We start from the raw sequence: 25,250 nt of genomic DNA, 5'->3' as shown, positions 1-25,250 counted from the left end.
TTTCTTGTAAGATTACTATCAAAAAATATACAGATCACAAGGCAATGTGACAGTTTATATATTATATATACCTAAAATTTATTCTTAAATCAACTGCTAGTAGACTTCAGTTCAAAATGTATTCATTTTATTGCATGTGATTTTACTCTTAATAGTTGTGTCTAAGAAATGAAATATTATTTTTACACACTAATTTATTTAAAGTTTTGATTCGGTTAACGACAAACTTCATTCATATGTTCACAGTAATATGCAGAAATAAATGAAAATTATTTTCTGATTCAGCATGTTCATCTTATCTATTAGTAATTTAAATGCCATCCATCTCTTTTATCGATTATCAGTATTTACAAATACTGCCAGAATTCTTCAATTGACAAAATTCACGTGGTCCTTAGACTATCTTATTCAATCTTGATTCCCAAAATAAAAATCACATTTAAACTAAATAACTAATGCAAGATATTTGTTGGAAAGAGAATGAAAATAAAAACGAAAAAATTATATTTGAGCACCTAGGTATAGAAAAGTTTGAAGATTAGATCTTTGGTAGAAGATCTTGTAGGCTAATATTTAGACCATTATATCAGATTTTAAATAATTAAGTTAACATAATGTGAGAGGAGTGTCATTAGGAGCAGGAAAGAACTTTATTAGTTGTATGTTCTTGATGAAGCAGAACATTAGAAAATATCTATGTTAAGTATTATTTATTATTATACTGCTAGTTATGATATTTTCCAGAGTATGTATAAGTTTAATCTTTAACTATTTTTAGGGAAATATGCAATGCGTGATCTTGTACAGAAATTGCCATCTGGAAATGTTCAACATGATCAGGGTACTTCAGACGATACAATTGCTGCAGTTTTGGCCACTCTTAATGAAGTAATAAAGAAAAATGCTGAATTTTCAAGGCAAGTGTACAATATTAGAAATTGGTTAATATATTTTTCATTGTTTATAAATACTTCAATTTTTCATTAATAAGTACTAGTTTTCCGGAAGTCATTACATCTCAGACAAATATTTTATACTATTTAAATACTATAGCCGTTTCTGTTCCTAACAAGTAATATGAGGTCTGTTCAAAAAATATGTAGACTAACGTCATAAAACAAAATGTTTATTTAGAAGTTACTTGTCTGGGTCCCCTTCAAAATACTCTCCTCCCCGACACACACACTTATCCCAACGGTGTTTCCACTTTTGGAAACAGTCCTGGAACGCTTCTTTTGTGATGTTCTTCAGTTCCTTCATTGCATTTGCCTCAATCTCGGGAATCATCTCAAATCTTCTTCCTTTCTAAGGTCTTTTGAGTTTGGGGAACAAGGAGCAAGGTCAGGTGAGTAGAGTGGGTGGGGAAGAACAGTGATCGAGTGTTTGGCCAAAAACTCATGAGTTCTGAGGGCTGAATGAGCTGAAGCGTTGTGATGAAAAAACCAGTCACCACTCTTCCACATTTCTGACCTTTTCTGCTGGATCGTGTCCCGCAGACGTTTGAGAACTTCAGTGAATGTCTCCGATGGTCAGATGTCAATTTGCGTGAACCAGGGTGTTGATTTTGTGTACATGTGAGTCGTCAATTGACGTGGTAGGACGTCCAGGACGCTCATTGTCTTTAATCGACTGACGACCATCTTTAAAATGTCCATGCCACTTAAAACATGTCGCATGCTTCATAGAAACATCGCCGTAAGCTGTCTTAAGCATATCAAAAGTTTCACTCGCAGATTTTCAGAGTTTAACACAAAATTTCACAGCAACTCTTTGCTCATTCAAGTCACTCATTCTAAAATCCACCAAACAAAAAAGCCACACTTCACAAACAACTGCATAGCTAAGCAACCAATAATGATATTTGCAATCAAAAAACTGCATTGTAATTAGCTGATCTGTACAAACATGGCGACACCAAGCAGATTTGACTGGGACCAACTGGACCCGCACAATTCAAACAGTCTACGTATTTTTTGAACAGAACTCATATATATATATATATATATATATATATATATATATATATATATATATATATTTATACTAAACTAAATAATCGCTAATAAAATGTTATATCATGTCATGCCATGCCCTGGTATGGGAAAGAGGTTTTAATAATAAATGACAAAGCACTATATGTGGATATTTTTTATGTGTAAGTTTTTATTTTTAACTGATGATGATGATGAAGTACTGACTTCAAAAGTGCTACATTTGGTAAGTATCTCCTACCTTTAGTGTACTGTATTTGGTGGTGTTGATTTTATAATTTTATTATTGATTAAATTATAGTAATTCAATACAGTTGAAAAAATGTTTGATAAAATAAATGAAATATATATGTCATAAGTGCCATAACTATAATAGTTATACGCAACTTGATGTGTCACAATTCACTTCCAGAAACAATATAGTCATTCTGAAGGATAAAAAGTGTGTGCCATGTCATCCTAGGTGTAAGGATTGAAGGATTTTCCCCGTTGCCTAGCCCACTAAAATGTAGGTGATATTCAGCTATACAAATGACACCTTTACTCTGTTCACCTCAGGGACTAGCTGTACAGTCAAATCAATCAAAGAATCCATCTCTTTCACTAAAGTCTTTTGTATCTCAGATGCTTTACATATGCCAGAATCAAAAGAAAGACTGGGACATACAGCTAGGGCAAAGCAATAAAATCTTCCCTTCTCTTATTAAAATATAAAATATATATATATGCAATTCTTCAACTCTGTAGGAGAAATAGTAGTAGTATGGAAACTTCTGTTTAAAAACTAATTACCAATCAAGCGTTCGCCAACTGTTTATAATAAAATTCAGTGTAAATATAGAACTAGTAATAATCATTAATGTCAAAGCTTAATTTGAAGAGTTATCTTTATGAAACATGTGATGAAAAAGATTAAGTTTTATTTTATATTGATATTGATATATTGATATTTTATATTTATATTGCCTTTTCTATGTTATTCTTAGGTGTTTCAATTTAAAGAAAACCTATTTGAATTGTAGGAAATTATAAAAAAAGTATTGTGTTTTGAAGGCGGTCCAGTTTTAGCATTCTATAACTCCAATTAAAAGTTCATATAAAAATTTAAGTGGCTTTAAGAACAGAGTTTAACAATCTGTCCTGTAAGATTTTTCCTCAGTGGTCAGTTTCAGTGTGATAGCCATTTAAAAAAAAAAAATCTATTTTACTTCTTTAGTAATTATAGGAAAATATTTTTTAATTTAATCATGTCATTTAACATATTAATTTCAGTCAATGATGGGATGATAAAACAGTTATGAAGGAAAGAAAAATCTCCATTACAGCTGCTGACAATCTAGGCTTATTGTTAAAAAATAACGGTCATCTCATATTAGTCTACTGTGAAATAGCTGTTTAGAGAAGTACAATGCCACCATTATACATTATGTATTGTTTCATAAAATCTTGAAGAAATTCTTACCCACAAAATAGAATTTTTTTTAAAAACTTACCTGATATCCCAGTTCATGTGCTCAGGGTGCACTACATCCTCTGTATTTGTCCCAATATCTGCCATACTTCAGGCAAGGAGGATGATTAATTTTACCTAGTTTGTTTATTAATAATCCTAATCAGGAGCAAAAGAGAAAAGCCTGATATAAAAAAAGGAAGAAAAATATATACTTAGTGTTAAGAGATTTTAATAGTAGGAACATTAGCATTGTTACTTCATTAATATACTTTTACATGATAATATTTTATCTAATATTGGTTTATTACTTTTACTGAAAGAATTTACTTTTGTGTGCTTTACTTACGCATTGAAGCATATAATAAAGTTAGATCATAGCTTATCATATTAAATGCCTTTTTTTTTTATAACAGGATGGTTTTCATTTTTTATTTCAGATCATTACTGGAATCTGGTGGTGTGGAACGTTTAATGAACATTACCAGACAGAGACAGAAATATACACCTCGAGTTCTAAAATTTGGTGGTCAAGTTCTTTTTACAATGTGGCAGCACCAAGAACTTAGAGAAGTGTATAAAAAACATGGTTGGAAAGAACAAGATTTTGTTACCAAAACTGTTGCAGCTAGAAATGCTGGGCCTCATTCACCAAACAATGCTAACAGCACTCTCAATAGGCCGATGGCCAGCCAAGGTGGCACAAGGTACGAGGACAGAACAATCCAGAGGCCTAGCAATCCGAACACAGACCCTGCTCAACGGATCCCTGGAGCTTCCAATTTTCAGTCGGTATGGTTTTATCAATATGTTTATGATATAAAAAAAGTACAGTTTATTAGTTAAATACAGTTGACTAAAATTGCTGAAGGGTATTTCTGTTTACAAATTTGGAAATATGTCTGTTGATTTCTAAGTGCCAAATCAGAACTTCTGTGTATATAAATTATGTATGTACTTTCCACTACTTGTTAACATATTTCTAGATTAAAAACAGTTTTCAGATTGAAGTTCAGTTATACACTAAGATTTTCATAATTAAAATCCCATATTTTTTAATTTTATTATAATAATTACCTTTCATGAAATACCAGTCATAAAATTAAACTTATCAAAACTATGAAAAAAACAAATTATATAATACACATTATGTGTTACTATTTTATTTCAGTAATAGTCATTTATTCCTGAAATTAAATAAGTAAATTGTTGTTGGAAACTGTTACAAAACAAGTTCAGTCATTTTCAAACTCGCTCATTATATTTCATGTAATTATTTCTCAGTATGAATAATTTATAACCGTTAGTTTAAGTTTTCATTATAATGCATACTTTTAAAAGGTACATGTATTAATTTAGATATTTCACATTCACACGAACATGAATATAATACATATTTTACAACTCATTTATTGAGTTTGAGACTATTTTTATTTGATATCTTACATATAAGCATTTTTAATATCAAAGGTAAACTTTTCTTTCTATAGTAGTTTTTCTCTCCATTTGTTAAATGTATGAATATCCTTGTTCAGCAAATTACATTGATTGTTTACTACTGTTAGCCAAATCTTTAAGTGCAACTAGTGCACAGTTAAAATACTATTTTAATTTATCTATATAAATTTCTGTTAATTGAAATATGATTCCTAAAACCTTGTTTCCCCCTTTTTTGATGTAAAAACATCTTAACTAGTAGCTTCCCTCATCAACAGCCTGTGTTACGAAAAAGAAATAACCCCATAGTAAGCTATCATCAGAATTCTGAACTAGCATGCCTGGGCAGATTTTCTTAGTGGAAAAAAGCCGTATTTAACTTGTTATATCTAAAATCAGTCTGTTATTTAAATTTTGAATAAATTTTAACAACCAAAAGCATAAAATTTGATCTGAAATACCAAATATTTTTGCCTATAATAATAAGTAAATTCATTATGATTCTTATTTATAGAAAATTTAATCAACACACATTTTTAAAATTATCCCTGCTAAATCCAATGTAACTTCTACAGATCTTATTACACAAGGCCTGCGATGCACCAAAAAGTTTTTCCTGGCACATAAACGCCAACAAAGTTTTATCTACATAATATTTTTTGTAATCTCTACCCGCATATCATTTTCATAGATTAATAATAAAGCTAAGCCTAATAAGGACTCTAAGGGACTTTAGTTTTCACAGTTATGGAAAGATAACCAAAAATTATGAAGGTTACTTCTTTTCTAAAATATATTTACAACACTTGTATTATTTGAAAGCAAGGCAAGGCAAAAACTAGCCCATTGTCAGCATACTGTTTTTAGTTTTCTGACCTAGATAGTTATATATGATTTTTTTTTTATTTTGATTTTTTTTTTCAGTTCTGTTGGTGGTAGATCTAAACTTTCTGTGTTTTACAGGACATAGCAGATTAAGGTACCACAATAGTTTGCTAAAAAGTGCTCCCATTTATGGTTAGTATCTACTGCCGCATACATATCTTCCCAATTTTCTGATTTTTACCTAATCTTCAAGATGTTAATATTCTCATCATTTAAACACCTTGACTTTCCACAGATCAAGTGAGTATCATTGACATGTTTAGAGTTAAACCTTACAGACTGCTGATTGATTTATAATACACCATCAGTTCTATGGACTGATTGTGAGATGCATTTAGTCCATGGAATCCACATGTTCATAAATTGAGATGAAGTGTGAATGGGTTAAAATACATAATCCTGTTCTACAACTAATTTGCATTTGTTCATCCACCCATGCCTGCATCTGTGGTGCTAGCAAAAATTAACATTTATATTTATATATGTATATTTATATAACTTTCTCATAAGGCTTAATTATAAATAAACTTTATATGTATTTATAAAACTGTTTACCTAAATTCCACCAAACTCTAAAATCTGATTGTTCAAAAAAGGGAACACCCTGGGTTTGGGGAAAGTGCAACTTTCCTGACCTATTAATTAACAAGTAGGAAACTTGAGGTTGGGGTACCCTTCCTTCCAAACCTATAACTTCATAATTCCCTCCATCGACAAAAACACAGCAGTATTCAAACTGTTTTTTTTTTCACATGGTATATAGTAGTATCTTCTGGTTGCTAGTAAAAATTGTCCAAATATCACTCAGTGGTTAGATCACCCCATCTTGCACCCCAAATACTCAAGTCCCAGCATCCTTCAATTAACAAAAATAAAAAGAATCTTCATATTTTTTATAACTATAAGTTTTGCCTATTCCAACAAAACCCCATAAGGATAATGTTAACCATTTCATTTTCAGGAAATAAATATGAGAACTAAGATGGTACATTAAAAAATTACATTTTTTTATTGGTATGAATTTTTTAATCCTCAGCTATCAGCAGTAGCTGTTTAATTCTTGGTGTATAACATAAGGCGATGCAATGGACATAGGTAAAGTAAGTCATGCAGTGTACACATAGTAATCATGATGGATTTTATGTTACTTATTCAGTCAAGTAGATGTCCATAATAGTCACATAGGGGCAAAAGCAAGATACTACCTTTTATTTGTGATTTAGTTGTACAAGGAAATGCTTAATTTGGATTTTTTCTTGTTGCAAGGAAAATATGTACAAAAACATTTTTGTTGTGATATTTTGTTTTCAAAACGTGTTAATTTCACCTGCCGTTATAATAAAATGAATGTAAATACTTATTTTAGAAAATTCATCAAATGCTGCACTGCATGATGATAATAGTCACCTTAAATTGAAACATACAGGGTGGGTGGGAAGTTTACCTAGTTATGAAATTATTAGGATAGGTGTAGCTTACCTTTTATGGATCTAAATTGTCTTTGTGGGTTCCACCATGTTCAAAGCACAGCTGTACGCATTTCCATGTCTGGTTGTTCATCCACAGCAGCATATCAGGGGTGATTATTTCAAATGCTGACCAAACATCTTTAAGCTGCTTGTTGTTGATGTATGTGTGTTTTTGGATCTTCTTTTACAAAATTCCAGAGTGCTTTGTCAGATATGGTGAGATCAGGGCTTCTTGCTGGCCAAGACAATGGAACCAGTAACTCTTCTGCAGTAACTTCTCATTCTACATGTAAAAAATGTGCAACTAGAAAAAAAACATCATGTTGACCTGACCATTTATCTTCAGTACTGCCTGATTCTTCATCTCTGCTTTCAAAACATACATTCACAGGCAGCTCAGGAACCGGAATAATTTCACTGTCAGGTGCAGGCATGATTGCAGATTGCAGTGAAGGTTTATTTTACAGTATGTTTAGATATTTTAGAAATTCCAGACACACTTGTTAAACAAAAGTAACAATCGGTTACATGATCCTTTGTTTCATGCCAAACCATAGGTACACCAAACGGGAAAGCCTTCCACATACCTTTCAGCCATCCTCTTAAATATACAGAGCAATTAGTGGATACTATTTGAGGAGCCCACGTCTTATCCTGATCACCAATTTTACACTGAAAGTACAAATTACATGCTTTTAATTAAAAGTGTAACGTTTTTTCTATTTGATTTTAGGGTAAACTCACCACATACATAACAAAAGGCATCCACATCATTTATACAATTTTGAGGCATTATAACATTGCACTGTTAACAAACTTAAGACAGCAATAATACTGAACAAAATTAATTCATTCCTAAATCCAGTGCTTAATATAAACATAGCTGTGTTTTCAGCTACATGTTTTGACCTGCATAGACATGATTAATCTTGTCCACGTAGGCTCACTCTTCAGTATTACATATGAGTTTATAATATGTGACTATGATGTGATTTAATTCTTTGTCTAGTATTGCTTATTTATAGTTTATAAATTGTGTTAAAGTTAAATAATAAAAAATGAGCTAACAAAATCCAATCTTGGAGCTTAAAATGCTAACTATATGTTGAAAAATGTTAAAAATCCTTTAATTAAAATCTAAAACTGTTTCAAAAATGGTAGGTGGTGGAAAGATTCTGAGTTCATATTCATTTTCAGCATAAAAAAACAGATTAATATTGTGTATCGAATGTTAGGAAACAAAAATTATGTTTATCAGTGTTATTTTAACAACATCCATAACATGTTCGAAGGGTAATATTCTCACACATATGTATGTATGATGCAGTGATAACACATAATGTATGGAAAGGATTCATCTTTCTTGCAACAGGAAATAAATTCATTATTGCAGCCCACCATTGCTGGTGCACCATCAGTAATAATTGCTGATAACTTGTGCAAAGGCATATTAATTTCTGTTGAGTAATTTTTAAAGATTTTATAAATATCTTCATCCTCTTGTTTGCTCTTGCATTGATAGTAAATTTAATAGTTTTTCTTTCACACTAAAATCACTGAATACCATTTTTATCATTACTGCCAGTTGTGCTGTATCTGACATTCTTCCAAATCATTTTTCAATTGACTTTGTAAATCTGTTGAAATCCCTTGGATTCTTCTTGCACTTGTATCGTTTCATAACGGTAAATCTTGTATTGTTGAAATAATTTTTCGCTTTTCAGAAAATCCTTCAAAAAACGAATCGGCTCAAACGAGAAATGCTTCCTTAATTTTTTTTTTTTTCCAACAAATAAGAAATTTTGAAGGAAGCAATAGTGGCATTTTTATTTATATGGCTGGTAAAAAATGCTTGCTGGGTAGATAACCCTGATTTTAGTTAAGTTTTATTTTCCTTAGCTTGGATTTAGGTGGATAATTAACCTCAAAAGAACTCTAATTGGTTTTGTAGTGACGTTCAACATTATGTTTTTTTTTGCTACTGACACAACACTTGCATATTAAGGAAATACATTTCTTTTTATTTTTGATAACAAAGTAGTATTCTTCCCAATTTTTGTTAAAATGATAGGTTTGTTGTTTTTTACTTGGATTACTCATTTTGGAGTGAAATGTTGATATAGAAAAAAATAGGTGTATGTACTTACGTATGTGTGTTTGAAGTTATACTTCTTTGGCGTAACTAAAAAGTTTCAGCATTAGTTTTAGCCATCTCAAAGACTAGAATAAAAAAAAATATATATTAAAAACATACTAATAATAAATAACTGTGCAAGTAGCAAGTATATGATAATATATTAAATTTTTAAATAAATAAATCAACAAAGATGAATATTAAATTAATTAAAAAATGTTAGTTGTAGACATTTTAAAAATCTTTGTGCATATTTTTAACTTTTTTTTATATTAATAATTTAAGTTTTGTTAAAAAATATCAAACTGTTACCAGATGTCTGCTATTTTCAGAATATACAGTAATTATAAAATTAATAATTATTATTTTACTAACGACAAATAATACTTAAAGGGAGTTAACCTCGAATCTTGAAACATTTATTGATATTTATGTACAGAATAATTATTATTAAAAGTAAATAAGTAAGGTTATATGAACAACAATACTCACAATATACAATATTAATCACTTCAGCCTCTTACGAGATAATTTAGCTAAAGTATATACAAACTAAACTTTTTTTAACGTCTTAATTCATTATATTTATGTTTTTCATGTGGCGGTGTATGCATGCATGTTAAAATTTCACTCATCTTTTTCCCCTAATCGCATAAAAGAAGTATAAATTCAAAGAAACACAACTTATCAATAGAATGTCATGACAACAGTACAAGATTACAACAACAGCACGTGGTGACAACTAATATCATACTACTAGAAGATGTTGATGGAGGCATGATTATAATAGGCGATCAGTATAGCCAGTTAGCGAATTTCTCAGTTGCAAGATTTTAAAAGCTAAAATAACTTTTTATTTATTTTCTTTAATTTTAAAATTTAATTTTTTTTCAACACTGTCGTGGGCACATGTAAATAGCCCCGAGGGTATATGTGTGCCTACAAGTACAAGGTTGAGAACCTCTGCTTTAGTGTATAAAACATCAAATCGAGTTTAGGTTCTGTTAATGATTTATTCTTAGTACTTTTTATACTGACTGATAAATAGTTACTGTAACAAGGGACAACCTTTGTCACTATTTAATTTTTGTAAGAAAAAAGTTAACTAATTTTAATTTAAAATCTACAAATTTTAATTACTTTTTTTATGAACAGAAATACTAAGTTAAATGATATTCAACATCTGAGTATTTCCCTGTCACTGTTTTTTATGAATATTATGATTCTTAGAAAAAGGTACATAGTGCTTGATATCATTAGTACTGATCTTAGAAGGAAGTTAAGAGAAAAAAACTCAAGAATTTTCTTATCACTTGAGAGTTATTTAATTATGAAATAAAATAATTATATCTCCCAGCACAAAGCCAGTAATGTATAGTCATTTGCAGGCAAGATTTACATTTATTTTCATTGAGACATTGATTATTCTCTTAAAATTCCAAAATTAACTTGTTGATAATCACTCATTAATTTTGAATTATGAGTACAAAGTATGAGACATTCAATTAGCTGTATTAGTCTAACTGGAGGATTCAACCGCTCAGCCCTAACCTCACATAATAATAACCTGACCTCTTTCTTGGACAAAAATAGTTTGATATAAAATCAATGGAAATTAATTAATGGTCTGCTGAAAAAAAGGAACCTTCTATAATGTCAGATTTACCCAGTATTGAATTAAATTTTTAAAAAAATCACATTATTAAAATAGCTACAAATAAAACTTAAAATTTTGTTATTTAAATTTTTCACGATCAGTTAGTTAACAGAAGTTACATGAATTAGTGAATTGTGAAAATAAAAGTCTAAATACAAACCATTATATTTTCATATTCTTTCTTTTGTAGTAATATAATTTTTATTGAATATAGGTGTAAACATAAACACTTGCTTATACTTGATAATATATTAACAGTTTTATAATTATAAACATCATATTGAAGCATTAATTATTTTTATCACCTTATTTTTATTTACAATTAATCATTTTTACTTAAATGATTACAAAAGATTTTTCATTTTATTTGTATTATCTTGATCTTTAAATTTCCTAAGATGTTTTAAATTCAAGTAAGCTGTATTTCAGTCTCCAAGGTATTATCGAGTAACAACCTTATCTAATGTTTCTCTGACATCAGAAAGCTTTACACAGTTTAAATCATTACCTCTTTATATTTTTGTTCATTGCTTCCATCAACATTAATGGCTGAAAACAGTTTCAACTATTTCAGTTTCAGTCATATGGTACAGCTGTCACCTCCTTCAAATAAGTCATTAAATATATCCAATAATTATACCTAATACTGAAGCAATGCAATATGTCTAAAGCAGTTCTTTCTGCCCACTGTGCTCTGATTCTACAAACATATTAGCTTATATTTGTAAAATTGTGAATGAAAATTCTGTCCCTAAAACCCCAGGGTCCATAGAATCAAGTTACTTATAACTTAAGTATTATTATTTTAATTTTATTTTCAGGATGAAGTAATACCAATGGCTGATATGTCATATCCAGAGGGTACTGCTCATGCTCCTCCACCTGGTGGTGTTAGAATTTATCCTCCTGCACCAGTAAGTAGTATTATATTGAGAAGTTATTACTTTTTTAATCTGTTATGTGAACATATAATGTGAAATTATTGGTTTTATTCAACTGATCTGCATTTCAAATCTTTCTCAAAGAGCTCAGAAGGCAAAAATTATCATCAGTTTTACATATGTTCTCCTACTACACAGACTAAAAGCATTTTGCAATAGTAAAGTGCTTGCTGTGTGAAGATACATAGAAGATTATATTTTTAATATAATCAAAACATGATAATCCACGCCATCACATAAGATACAAGTAGACAAAACAGGAGGAAGGAAGAAATTAACTTAGGTGATCAGTTTAAATATGTTTGGTTTCATTCTTGAAAGAAAAGAATATTTTGATTATAATTAATTTTTTTGTAGTTACAATTTTTTATCTGATCAAATTAGTTTTATTTTATTTTCAAATTACTTGAAAATATCACCAGCTAACCAAATTTCATTTAGTGCAAATCATGGCAGATCAGATCAATTAATCAAAGCAATTGTACAACATGTTATCAGTCTTAAAATGCAGTGCTTTTTTTTAGTAGATATTGTGAAAATAATATTTTGTTTTATTTTTATTATATATAAATAGATAGGATCATGGAATTAGACTAAATGGAAGTAGGAGATCTAAATAGAAATGAGAAAAAAAGAAATCATTTTCTAATAACTTTCTAAAAGATTTTAAACAGATTTTGAATATCATGAAGTGTAATTAATTAAATTAAACAATAAAATTAGATAATTTAATCAATAATTTACAACAAAAAAAAACCCCATTGCATAACAAGTAGACAAGACAGGAGGAAGGAGGAAATTAATTCAGGTTTTTGATTTAAAGATCAGTTTCCTTCTTCAAAGAGAAGAATATTTTGATTACTAATAATGTTATTAATTTTCTGTATAATATTCCAGGAGGGAAAAGTTTCCTCCCAGAAAAATATAATCAAAGTAAAATAATCATATGAAATTTGTCAAAAATAATGATATAAAATTCACTGAAATAAAACATGATAATCCATTAGCATTAGAATATTATTATTTTCAGAATTACATAAAAACTCTTAACTTCAAACAGTCTTATTCAGAAAAAATGTATTAAATTATGGATTGAAGTCCAAATTAGAAAGTTTTTAATCATCGTATACACTTTAGAAACAAATCTTTTATGTAAAAAGTCCTCCAATTCTAGACAACTAACATAATCTAATTTCGTTTTTATTTTCTCAAAATTAATAACTTTGTTAGGTTTTCCAATACTCAGATCCTTAATAATTTTCAAATTTTAGATATGAAATTTCTGATACAATTGAATTCAGTTTTTAAGTTAGCCATTTTTTAGGCTATCTCCTAACTTCCCTTCTGGTAATCTAGTTCCACAAAGAACCAAAAACTTCCATCCAGTAGGAAAAGGAAACTGTGATTATAGAACAGTAGTATGGCCTTAATAAAATTATCCAAGTAACCATTGAATTGGAATTGGAATCCTTAAGAAATACTATAAAAAGAAGTTAAATAAAAGAAACATTAAGTGAATGTATATTTTAAGATATTAGACAAGCAAAAATGTACTCAGTACTTCAAAGGATTCTGCAAAGCTTCTTAAAAATCTAATGTAGGTGTACAGTTTATTTTAATTGTTAACTTAAATGTATTACAATTTCTAACATGTCCACAGGTATCTTGTACGTGTTTTATTAAACTGTATTGTATGGCTTACACTTGTTCTTTTAACATTCATTATTAGAATCATTGTTAAAGATATCCCTGTCTTATGGGTAAATTTCTGAACAGGTCAGGATGTCAGTTAAGTGTTGTTTTTTTTTATGTATGCAAATCATTCATTGTGTCTTAGGTAGAAAAAACACATACAATTTTATTAATTAAATTTTATTAAATGTTCATTGTCATATACCAAGAGTGCATTTGTTCCTTTAGTTGAAACCTGGGGAGCCACTATATGCCCAAGTGAACAGAGAAAAAAAGAAGAACAGGCAGCTGGAAGGAGTGAACCCTGGCCCGGGAGATGTTTGGGGATATGATGAACAAGCCACCGGTACAGCTGCACCACCTGCGCAAGCAGCCACACCAGCCACCGCTGCAACAGGTACCCCGAAAGGTTTAGTAGTCGATGGACACGGCCATGTTGCTGCACCAGCAGGCGGGGATTCATGGGTTTAAATGAGTCCAAACAAAGGATTTCGCTCTGTGTGCTCCGAAGGCAAATTCTGAAGTCAGAAAGAATAAATGTTAATAATATTCTTGCCATTTTAATTTGCATATTCAGTTGCTAATTAACATCTTTTGTTCAGTCTGCTGTGAAATTTTCGTGCCATATCGTAATAGCCCACATTTTTAAGTTTCTTCGAAAATTGTCTTGAAATTTGTCCTTTCCTAATTGATCGATCCGTCACTATCTTTAGTAATAAATTAAAGGTAAGGACAAATGAAATACTTAATTTTTTTTGTTTAAAGTAGTTGGAAACATTTGCTTGTGTTATTCTTTTCGATTTTATTTATGGATATCATTTCTTTTTTCTTTAACATAAAATTTGCCTTTAACATTGAGTGAATACTTAAGTGAATTCTAAAAGTTTGGTACATTATTAATACGGAATAGTGTTACTTTAATAGACAATTTAATAAAATAGATGCCTGTATATACATGTGAAATAAATAGACAAGACTAGAATAGTGGTAGGTAGCGTCTTACTATGTGTGTTTGTTGATAACCGAGGATGGTGTGTTAAGAGTGAAGTGCCATGTAACAAGCAACCGGTTGGGCTATTATTATTATGATTATTATTATTATTATGGTTATTATTATTATTATTACTGTCTCATTCCACAAATAACATATAAACGATACCATATGCATAGTATTGTTCCTAATTTATCATTTTTGTAGGTCTATATAAAACTGTAGGAAATATGTATATTAATAATAATAATAATATTGTCTTGTCTCACCAGATATTAAAGACGATTATGTTCTTTCCATATATACATACATTGCGTACATATTCTTTTAACTTTGATAAATATGATTAGCAGTTTTAGGTATAAGTTTCCATTATCAGTGTTTAAAACAAAAGGATTTATGCGCTTGGTAATGTTTTGTATGGTGTTTACGTATGTAAGAGTGTGCGAATGTGTGTGTGCATATATATATGTATGTGTGTTTGATATGCACGTAGTAAGTATTGTAGGTTGTTGTTTATGAGAATGTTACTTATTGTCAATTTTTTTTCTCTTAAATAATTACTTGTGTTTTGATATATTTTATTGAAAGTACTTTGTCAATTTTAATATTTTAAACATTGAATTGCCAGTATTTGTAAGTGTAATTATAAAAAATAAATATTGTATATGCGAGTCAGAATTAAATAAATATAGTGTACACAGGGTTATTATTATTGTTATTTTCATGATTATTATTATTATGTATTAATATTGTAAATTTGGAAAATTATGTTAACTAATATTTATTGTATTAATAATGAGATATTTATGTGAGTTTAATACTGAAGGTGAATAGAATATTCAAGAAGTGTTTTAACAGAAACATAAAACTTATTATAAAAGTTTAATTCTTCATAAAAAAAAAAATATATATATATATATATTTATTTATTTATTATTATATAGACTTTTTTATCATTTTTTATATGGAGTTCAGTTTTGCCTAACTTTTTTGGTTCATAAGCACATAAGTTATTTAGATTGCACTATTTTTTTATATAAATATGTAAACATTACTAACGGATAATTTTTTAAAGAGTAATTATAAATGTACATTTTTTTAAATAATGTGTTTTAAATATTTCAGATATTAGTAGAGTATATTAAAATGGGACGTCAAATCGGAATGGAAATGATTGCTCATTAAATTCTTTTTTTTTTTCATTTTTACCTAATATTAATATTCAAATCTTGAAAATGTTCATTATTTTATAACTGATTTCTTTCAATTTTTATGGTTGTCTTTTTTATATTTAAGATATGGATTTGTATCTTGTTAGAATTGGCAGCAATGGTATATGAATCAAAAAAGCATTTAGATCGGTAAAACTGGGCAGTTGAATTATAAATCTGTAATTTAATATGCTCTAAACTGCAATGAAAATTTCATATGACCAATTGTTAACTAATGGAAGGCAGCTGTTTTATTTAATATTTTAAATGTGGTCTGTTACTGTACTAGGAAATCAGAAATTAAAAGTAAAGTTTTTATAAATTTTTATAGCACACATTGTTGTAAAAAAATGTGTTAATAGTAGAGCAGAAGTGTATTGTTTACCTAAATATTGTTACAGATTAGCATTTCTGCTTTAACTAATACGTTAAGGTCAGTATATCGATTTGTATAAGTCCTTACTGTTATATCATCATTCATCATAATTAAACAGTTTTAGAGAGATCTTATTTCATTATTTATTAAAATAGGATTTACGCCTCTTTCAAATGTGAGTGTTGAAATTGAAAGTAGAAACTGTATTTCAAAATAAAAAAAGACCTCTACTCACTTTTTTCTTCATTAATTGTAAAATATCTATGTATAATATAGAATACTTGTGCACATACACACACACACACACACTTTATGTAGATAGAATGTAAAGTGTGTTCAAATGCATCTTAATTTGTTAACAGTGGCATTTTATGAATTATCATCTCTAACTTCAAAAGCAGCATATAAACGTTTATTGATATATATATATATTAACCGAAACTTAGCTACCAAAACACACTAAACATATAAGTAACCTTACCAAATTAACACCAGTAATCAATTTTTTCAGGATCCCACATCATCAGTTCATATTCAGTTATACAATTACATCAAAATAATTATTAAAAAATTAAAAATTTAGAATTTTCTAAACTGTATCACTGTTCTATGAGCCTAAAACTTAGTTATGGACGAACATGCATCTCTTGTCTTCCATCACTAAAAAACTAATTAACACACTGGTTAATTAATCAGATATTGATGAATTATTTGAATTTTCAAAAAATTATATATATAGCAGTAAAATTAAGGATATTTTGTCGTATTAATTCACATTTTCATTGAAATAATGAAACTTCATTATTACAATGATTCCATATTCAAAATGTCAGTGTGTTAACTACAATCCAGCCACAGATTGGTGGTCAAATCTTCTACTCAGGTAAGTGAGTGCTAACCATCTGTGCCATCCTCTTTTTGATAACAAATCACATTAATTGACTGATCACTCATAAAATAATACTGTAATCAATTTTTTTTTTTATAAAATTTAATATATACATCAATCCCAACAACTTTTTTCATTATATTACAAGGTAGTTCCAAGCTCATGGCAACATCTAAATAATTTCTAAAAAGACACTTTAAAAATATCAGAAAGTGTTTTGCAAGCAGTTTGATCATTCTGATACAATCATAAAACAAACTGAATCAGTGCTGTTACTTTTTAAAGATTATTTTTCAGTACATATTATATGTGCCATATGAGTTTATATTTTTATTGAATAAAAGAAAAGATGTTATGGTAATATCAATAATCACATTGAAAAAGACTATTATAATAATTTTGTCCATTCTTACTGACAGAAAAAAAATTTTTTCTTATCATTATTGTTGTTTTTGTCATTTCCATTACTTCAATGCAAAAGAATAAAATAATTATCCATTCAGTAGATGTAATGAACCTATTCGTTACATCCACTGAATGGATAATTCTTTTATTCTTTTCACTCATTATAAAATCCTTGATGATAATAATAAGCACAAAATAAATTCCTTTATTTCATGAAGTCATTGATTTTTAGTTTTTATCTATGCTAATTTTTCGTTTTACGTACCAGATTAGACTCCCTTACAGTGTAGTAATACTGATAAAGATATGCAAAAAACTTATATTATAGGCAGCCTGATGTTGTAAATATATTTTACAATAAATTTGTTTAATACACTATTATATTTGTCTATTTTAAAATGTATTTTTTTTTTTATTACTAGAGACGGTAATAGATTGTGAGAACCCAAGAGCTCATTAAAATATCACTAATTGAACAAATGGCCCTCATGAATAAGTTATAAGGTTTGCATAAACACACTATTGTCAAGCATCAATGAATTGTGAGTATTGAAAGAAGAGAAAGTGAATGCCAAATTTTTTTTAACAACTGTATATTTCCCATACATATAATGTGAGGCATGTTGATCATTTTCTGAATGTTATGAACTATTCATGAAAAAGTGAAGTAAACACAAATTGTAAGTTGCTCTTTTCTATAGGATCATTGTTTTCTTTGTTTTAGTTATGGCACATTGACCATTGCTGAATGTTTAATATATATTTTTGAATTTTTATGACCGTTTAAAGATTAAAGAAATTATACCTAACTGTAAGATTGAGTTTTTTTTAATTTCACAGGTTAACGGTTTGTTTGACTATGAAATTAAAAAATGTCACAGTTTTAAAAATGGTTTGATAATGCAGTATTTCACTACCAAATTTATGAAATCTCAGTCACATTTTCTAATCTTAAATATATCTTATAAATTTAATAAAATGAAATAAATTCTCTGAGTAGACATTTTTTCTGATGTTTATATAGCGTATAAGTTTAGTACCGAGAAGATGTTGAAGCAAAGGCATACTTGTACATACATTTATTTGTTCTTTGGTAATTTGGAAAGTACTATAATATTGATTTATAACTTTAAAAAATACAGTAAATGGAAAAGGCTCATAGTGACATGTTTAAGGATTTAAACAATTGTTTAAGGATTTAATCGACAATTGTTGTAATGGACTTGGCTGTATACATATCCCAATTAAATAATATAATATAGTTCATTTGTTGACAATAAAAATATATTTTTCTTATTGTTATTATTGTCATCACTGCTACTGCAGTAAGACTTGTTATTTATTTAACTACCTTTAAGATATCATTATTAAAGTATGATTAAAAAAATCATATGAATACATGTTTAGTATACATTATCACATAGGATCTTCCATCTTTCCTACTACTGTCAGTGGTTTAACTACTGAATATGTTACAGCAGCACTACCGTCGTGTTGTCAGATCATTACCAGGCATTGATAAATCATTTAATTCAATTCACATCTAAAATTAGGTGTTTGATATTAAAACATCAATAGATTTAATGATAAAGAGTAAGGACTAACGCCTGAGTAATCTTAAAAAAAAAAGATTTTTGCAACATAGTAAGTTAATTAAATGCGATACTTTTTTGTCTGCAATTATTTGGTCACATGATCATAAAACCTGTAAAAATTTTATTTGTATAAACATTGTTTGTTCAGTTATGAGTGTTAGACTTCTTTTAAAGATAAAGTATTGAAAACATTTTTTATACTCATTTAAATCATATTTCATAAAAAAAAATCCTGTTAAGCTTTGAACAGAATGGTAAATTATATCCCTTACAACATGATTGTTCCATAATTCATGGAGCATCTCAAGTTGTAGGTGTTATGGAACAAATTTCTGAGATGAAGTTGTGTCTTCAAAAAATTAAATAACACGAAGTAAAGATGAAATCATCAAAGCTATTTTTAATAAATTAATTTCTTTATATTGCCAAAGTGAAATGACGCTGGGTGCAGTTTCTATTAGATCAGATGACTGCTAGCAATTGGAATTAATTAATTAATTAATTAATTAATGCCTTTAAAATAAAATATTGCTATACTTCTGAACAACAAATAATACTTGTACTGTGCAATCAACTGAACACAGCTAACTATTAAGCAGTGCTGTCCAGTCTTCTAAATAAAATTTCATGTAAGCTATGCATGTCATCAATAGCTTTCTTATCTGAATGTGTTAATGCTTAATTTATTTGATATTATATGGAGACTATTGATGGGTGAACAATCCTTGCATAGATCTTTTGAACAGAATGAAAGTATTAACCCCTTAACTTAACCCTATGACTGCTATATTTTTTTTTAAGTCCTATATCAAAAGTGTTAATTGTACTAAAGATGCTTATCAAAAGTCCCAACCTCTTTTTCATTAATTTACACCATAAATTCATTTAATTTAAAAAACTACTTTTTTTTTTAAATGTTAAAGCTTGTATAGAATTTACATACCTAAAATAATTTTTTCCCAAAACTAATAATTTATTGCTTAGTATGGTAAAATAAAAAAAATATATAAGTAGTAATAATTTTTACATCACATGAAAGGCATTCTTGACATATAATTTTCATAAACATTTTCTATAAATAATAAATTTGTAACTTTATCAAAACAATTATCTCAAGAATTTGTTATTTTTAAAAACTGATCAATAGTATGAGTCTTTATACAACCAAAATGTACCATATTCTAAAGAGAGTTTGTTTCTATAAACAGGCAAAGTGTATGTTTAGCATCTTATTCTATTTTTTCTCCATATATCCATAAAACTGGTCATTGGCATTTTGTGTACAGATTTTTGATGTTTAGAAACTGAGGTTTGTACCAAAGGGTTTAAAAACCAATATATCACTACAAAATTTGTTTCTGTGTTACTATTGTAAAAAGAAGTTAACTCAATAGAAGAAGAAATCTGACATGGCAGCTTTTAATAATTAATAATAATAAAACCTTCTCTTGTGTATCATTCTAATTTTTTTTTTTTAACTCGTTCTTAATATAACAACAGTACAAAATGTGGAGAAAATGCTGTGGTGTATGGCATTTCCTGTTTGTGCACGGCTAACATTATAAGGAGTAATAAAAGTTAGTAGAATCAGTTACTGCAACAAATGAAAAAGACATGGAAAACAGTTAGTGCGTTGAGGTTTTCAAAATTTATAATGTGTGTTAAGATGAGTATTTTTAATTAAAAAAAAAAAATTATTGAACAAGGTGACTGTCGATATTATTTAGACTAGTCATTTTAAATATAATATTGTATTAGTATCTGCCATCATACCCATTTATTAATAATATACCTCTGTCAGTGTTGTAATGCATTGTTATAAAAAAATTATTATCCATTGAGGTTTAGATAATTTTTTAAGTGTGAAATTCCTAATTTATACATTTTTTTACAGAAGAAAATTATTTTTAGTTTATTTTTAATTTAATGGTTATATGATGCGCTAAGTAAACAGGAAAGAACATTTTATATCATTGCGACTCAATAGATTAATGCGTGTGTGTTATTTTGTAGTTATGTATATTAGTACTTTGTGAGCAACTGCAGTTAATTATGTAGATACTAATACACATGATCATAATGAGCGAGAAGAGGGTTGCCTTGTTTCATGTATTAAATGTAGACACTGCCAATGTTGAATTTGATTTGTAATTTACATTAATCTTATCGCATGCCAATTAATTTATTTTAGAACTAGTAGTAATGGCATGGAATGGAGATTAAAAGTTCTTTAAGAAAAAAACTGACTTCCATTATTGATTAATTTGTTAATTGATTCAAGGCTAATAATTTTTAGTTACTGTTATTGTATCAGTTTATGTGTATATTTTTGTATTTTTAATAACATGTTAAAATTTGAGGGTAACTTAAATTTTTTATTTATTTCTCTGAATAACAAGTAAAATGCTAATCACATTTAAATTACAGACACAATTAATTTTCTATTGTTGATCTGATATACATTTTGTATTTTCTGTCAATTTCTAATCAGTCTATCAGATTTTATGAAGAAATGATATAACAGAACATTAACCTTATTAAATGCCAGTAATTAATCTGGAAGGAACTGATTAGAACTAGTAATTTTGTGTTGGGAACATAAATACTCATTTCTTGTATAATAGTTATTTTTAAAAATTAAAATATTCTTTTTATCTAGCCACAAGTGTATTTTTACTAGAGGGACAGTTAAGTCATTTGTAAATGGAGAATTTTTAAATAGATGGCAAATGGATTTTATTACTTGATCAAAATGTACGAATTTCTGAATATCAGTAATTTTACACGTATTTTATTTATAAATATGTGGTTATACAGGTGGGCAAATAAAACCGGCCTCAGGAAATAAAAATTAAAAGCAAAAAGTAATATTTTATTACTTACATTTATCGATTTTTCAATTACAGTACTTTTGAAAAAAGAAATGTCTACAATGTAATTTTAAAGTATGTTTAAATTACTCACCACCAGCTGCTGCAAAAAGTTCAGCGTGGCGAATCCTGTTCAAAAAAACTTTCTGCAATGCTCCGACTGGAATCCTGGCAATCTCTTGTCATATATTGTCTTTCTACTCTTCCAACGTCCATGGGTTATTCTTTTAGACTATCCCTTTCATATAGGCTCAGGTAAAAATCATATGGCGATAAGTCTGGAGATCGGGGTGGCCACAAGTCCTTTCTGATTGTTCTATACTTCGTGAAATCTTGGTAGATTCGAGTGAGAGACCCGTCAGAAGTGTTGCAAGTTGCTCTGTGTTGTTGTTGGAAGTATCCATAAGAAAGTTCTGGAGTCAAGTTATGCGTTAATTTTTTGTTGTCTTAAATAGACATCTGTATGAACAGTCTTCTCAAAGAATATTGGTCCGATAATCCGGCTTTCAGAAATTGCACTCCAAATACAAATTTTTTAATCATGGAGTGGTTTCTGATGGGTTTCATTTAAGTTTGCGTAGTCCAGTGCTGCATATTCTGAGAATTAATATAGCCTGATAAATTGAATCACACTTTATCTGTTGAAATCTTCATTTCTCTTCAGAAAAGGATCAAGGAATCCTTTGCTAATATTCTGTAAGAGATACTGGCAGTAATTTATTCATTTATCCTTATCATGTTTTAATTCATGCACAACACTCACAAGATAGGCTTTAATTTGTAAACTGTGAAGTATATTCCTGCACAGTGTTTGAGAAACTTATTTGTTGGGCTAAATTGTCATTAAAACTTGTTTTAGTTTAACATGTGTTGTGAAGCAAGCGATCTAAATTGATTACCATTTTATTTGAATTATAATTTAGTTAAAAAAAATCACCATCCTTCAGAAACAGTATATCAAGTACTTGTAAGAATCTTTCTTTTTTTTTGTATAGCCACTTTTCTCTCTATCATAATTATATTTAAATTTTTATACATATAGGTTACAATGAATTGCACAAGCATCATTAAAATCATTCTGGCCAGTTGGAAGTTTTGTTAACATATGCTATTCTCATTATTAGTATGTATCATAAATGTCCTTAATTAGTAAAGGTTTTCTTATTAAGTTTGTTACTATAATGAAACAAAATGAATAATAAAGTACCCTCAAGTTTTTCCCACATCCTGATGGTTTTTAATAAAAAATTACCGTTATCATGTTAAGTAAAATGTATTTTTTTCTATTTTGTCATTCTTTTAAGATTAAAGACCATGAAGAGAATTTGTAAGTATGTTTGTGTGATTGAATGAATGTCTTAAATTAAATGAATTAGTTTTAATTGTTAAAATTAAATCTAAGATTTAATTTTAGCTGATGGATTTTCTTTAGATAGTTTTGAAACTTTTAGATAATATGTGAAATGGTGTTGTTTTTTAACTTTGATTTCATATTTTTAATGTAAAAACCAATAGACTACTGGATTTGAAGTTTAAGAGATTGTAACTTGAAGAATGCTGTATGATACTGACTGTTATTAGTTTATCCTGAGACATTGTTTATATAATCACATGTTAATTGTTTGTATTGAATTTATTTATATTCTATTATTTTATTTAGTGTAAAAATATTACAATTATTTTTAACTTACGAAATATGGCAACCTTTTCTCTCTATATTTCTAATGTTAAAAAGCACTGATCCTTGTTGAAGGGTATATCAGCTATTATTGGTATTGTATATTATTGAATTAGGGAATTAGAAATATTATAAATATATTTATTTTATGTGATTGGACTCTGTATAATTAGTTTTATTTCATTATAATGTAAAATATATTTTGTATTTTAATTGTAATTTTATATTTATTTAAAATTATTGTATCATCTTTTTAAAATGATTGTGTATTTTAAAAATAATTTTCACTTTAATATTAAAAATATATAATGGTTATAATAAAAGTAATTTTGATATAAATTATTTATGCTTTAATATTTACAAAACGTTTTATTGAATTTCCATAAATTGTTATCAGAAGAACATGATGTGAGAGACTCCTTGCAAGTCAAAAGAAATAAATGATTTAGAAGTCCTGAGATCATATGATCACACTCAGTATATTATTAGATCATAATGGTTTCTCCTGAGTATGGTTGATCCCCTCCCCTCGAATCCATCATTTTTTTTAGATTGGTCATTTATTGTTGAGCATTTGGGTCTTAGGCCCAGGTCTATAATTTTGTTTTGTCCAAAAGTTGCAAAGTATTAAATAAAAATCATTCGAGAAGTTTTTTAGTTCTTGCAAATCATTCACTTGATAAGTATCCTTAACAAAATTAAATAATTAAAGTTTTTTTTAACATTACTGTATGTACAGTTTTTTGTTGTATAATGCCACTTATTTTCATTCCCAAGACGTACTTAATTGACAAGACAAATATTGCACTTAAATTATATTACTGTTGGTCGACTTAATTTAAGAAAAAAATTACCCTTATTATTGTCGCAGTAAATAAGATCGTGGTATAAGTAACTGTAATGAAAATTTTTTAACTGTGAATCAAGTGTGAAAATATGAATACAGGACATGATGAGTGTTTGTAGGAAGTTACTTTTATACATAACTTAATTAATCGACTTGCCATGATAAAAATTATTATTCTATAAATAACTTGACTTTAATTGTATATTCAGGTTAAAATAGCCCTTTCATACAGCTGTGGAGGTTTTTATGGCTGGTCACTGATGAATTCACATTTCTTCTGCGATACATCTCATTGACTCACTCCTACAAAGAATTCCAGCTTCTAAAGTAATCTTGATGCTTATATCAAATACAACACGATAAATAAGTACATTATTTTTGTTATGAATAATGTATTATATCTAAGCCTTATGTAATGCTATAGTTCCAGTTGCCACCAAAGTCAATAAACCCTTGTTACTTGACATTTTTGTATTTGTACACTGGCTAGTACTAATGTTACATTCTACAAGGTGCCACACTACCTACACCCATGTTCTCCACCATATATAAAAGTAAAAGAATACATTAAATTGGTATCATGCATTTCTGCTGTATTAAATTTTAGAAAAATCAATAAATTATGATCCCCAGTTTTTCAGTCTGAACTTCATCATATATTAAACTCTATGTCATCTAAAGTATTTGTTTTACTATTCTCCATCCTGTTTATAAACAATTTAACTGTAT

At 28.3% G+C, this 25,250-nt stretch overlaps 1 protein-coding gene across 4 annotated transcripts in view; it reads left to right on the top strand.

The window, feature by feature from the left end:
• The window catches only part of LOC142323570 (catenin delta-2-like), a 172,659-nt gene extending 148,645 nt beyond the window's left edge, over positions 1-24,014 (top strand). For 3 of the 4 annotated variants that reach the window (XM_075363377.1, XM_075363378.1, XM_075363376.1), the window contains 4 exons: positions 779-917; positions 3,882-4,233; positions 11,845-11,937; positions 13,885-24,014. In XM_075363377.1, coding sequence (XP_075219492.1) covers positions 779-917; positions 3,882-4,233; positions 11,845-11,937; positions 13,885-14,127 — 827 coding nt within the window. In that variant the 3' untranslated portion in view covers positions 14,128-24,014. Of the gene's footprint in view, positions 1-778; positions 918-3,881; positions 4,234-5,841; positions 5,999-11,844; positions 11,938-13,884 lie in introns of those variants that run through there. The other variant, XM_075363379.1, reaches the window with a different exon arrangement.
• Positions 24,015-25,250: the final 1,236 nt, after the last annotated feature.

This window comes from Lycorma delicatula, chromosome 4 (genome assembly GCF_047948215.1).
Source record: "Lycorma delicatula isolate Av1 chromosome 4, ASM4794821v1, whole genome shotgun sequence".
NCBI lineage: Eukaryota > Metazoa > Arthropoda > Insecta > Hemiptera > Fulgoridae > Lycorma > Lycorma delicatula.
Note: the sequence above shows the minus strand (reverse complement) of the source record. Positions and strands in the feature narration are given on the sequence as shown.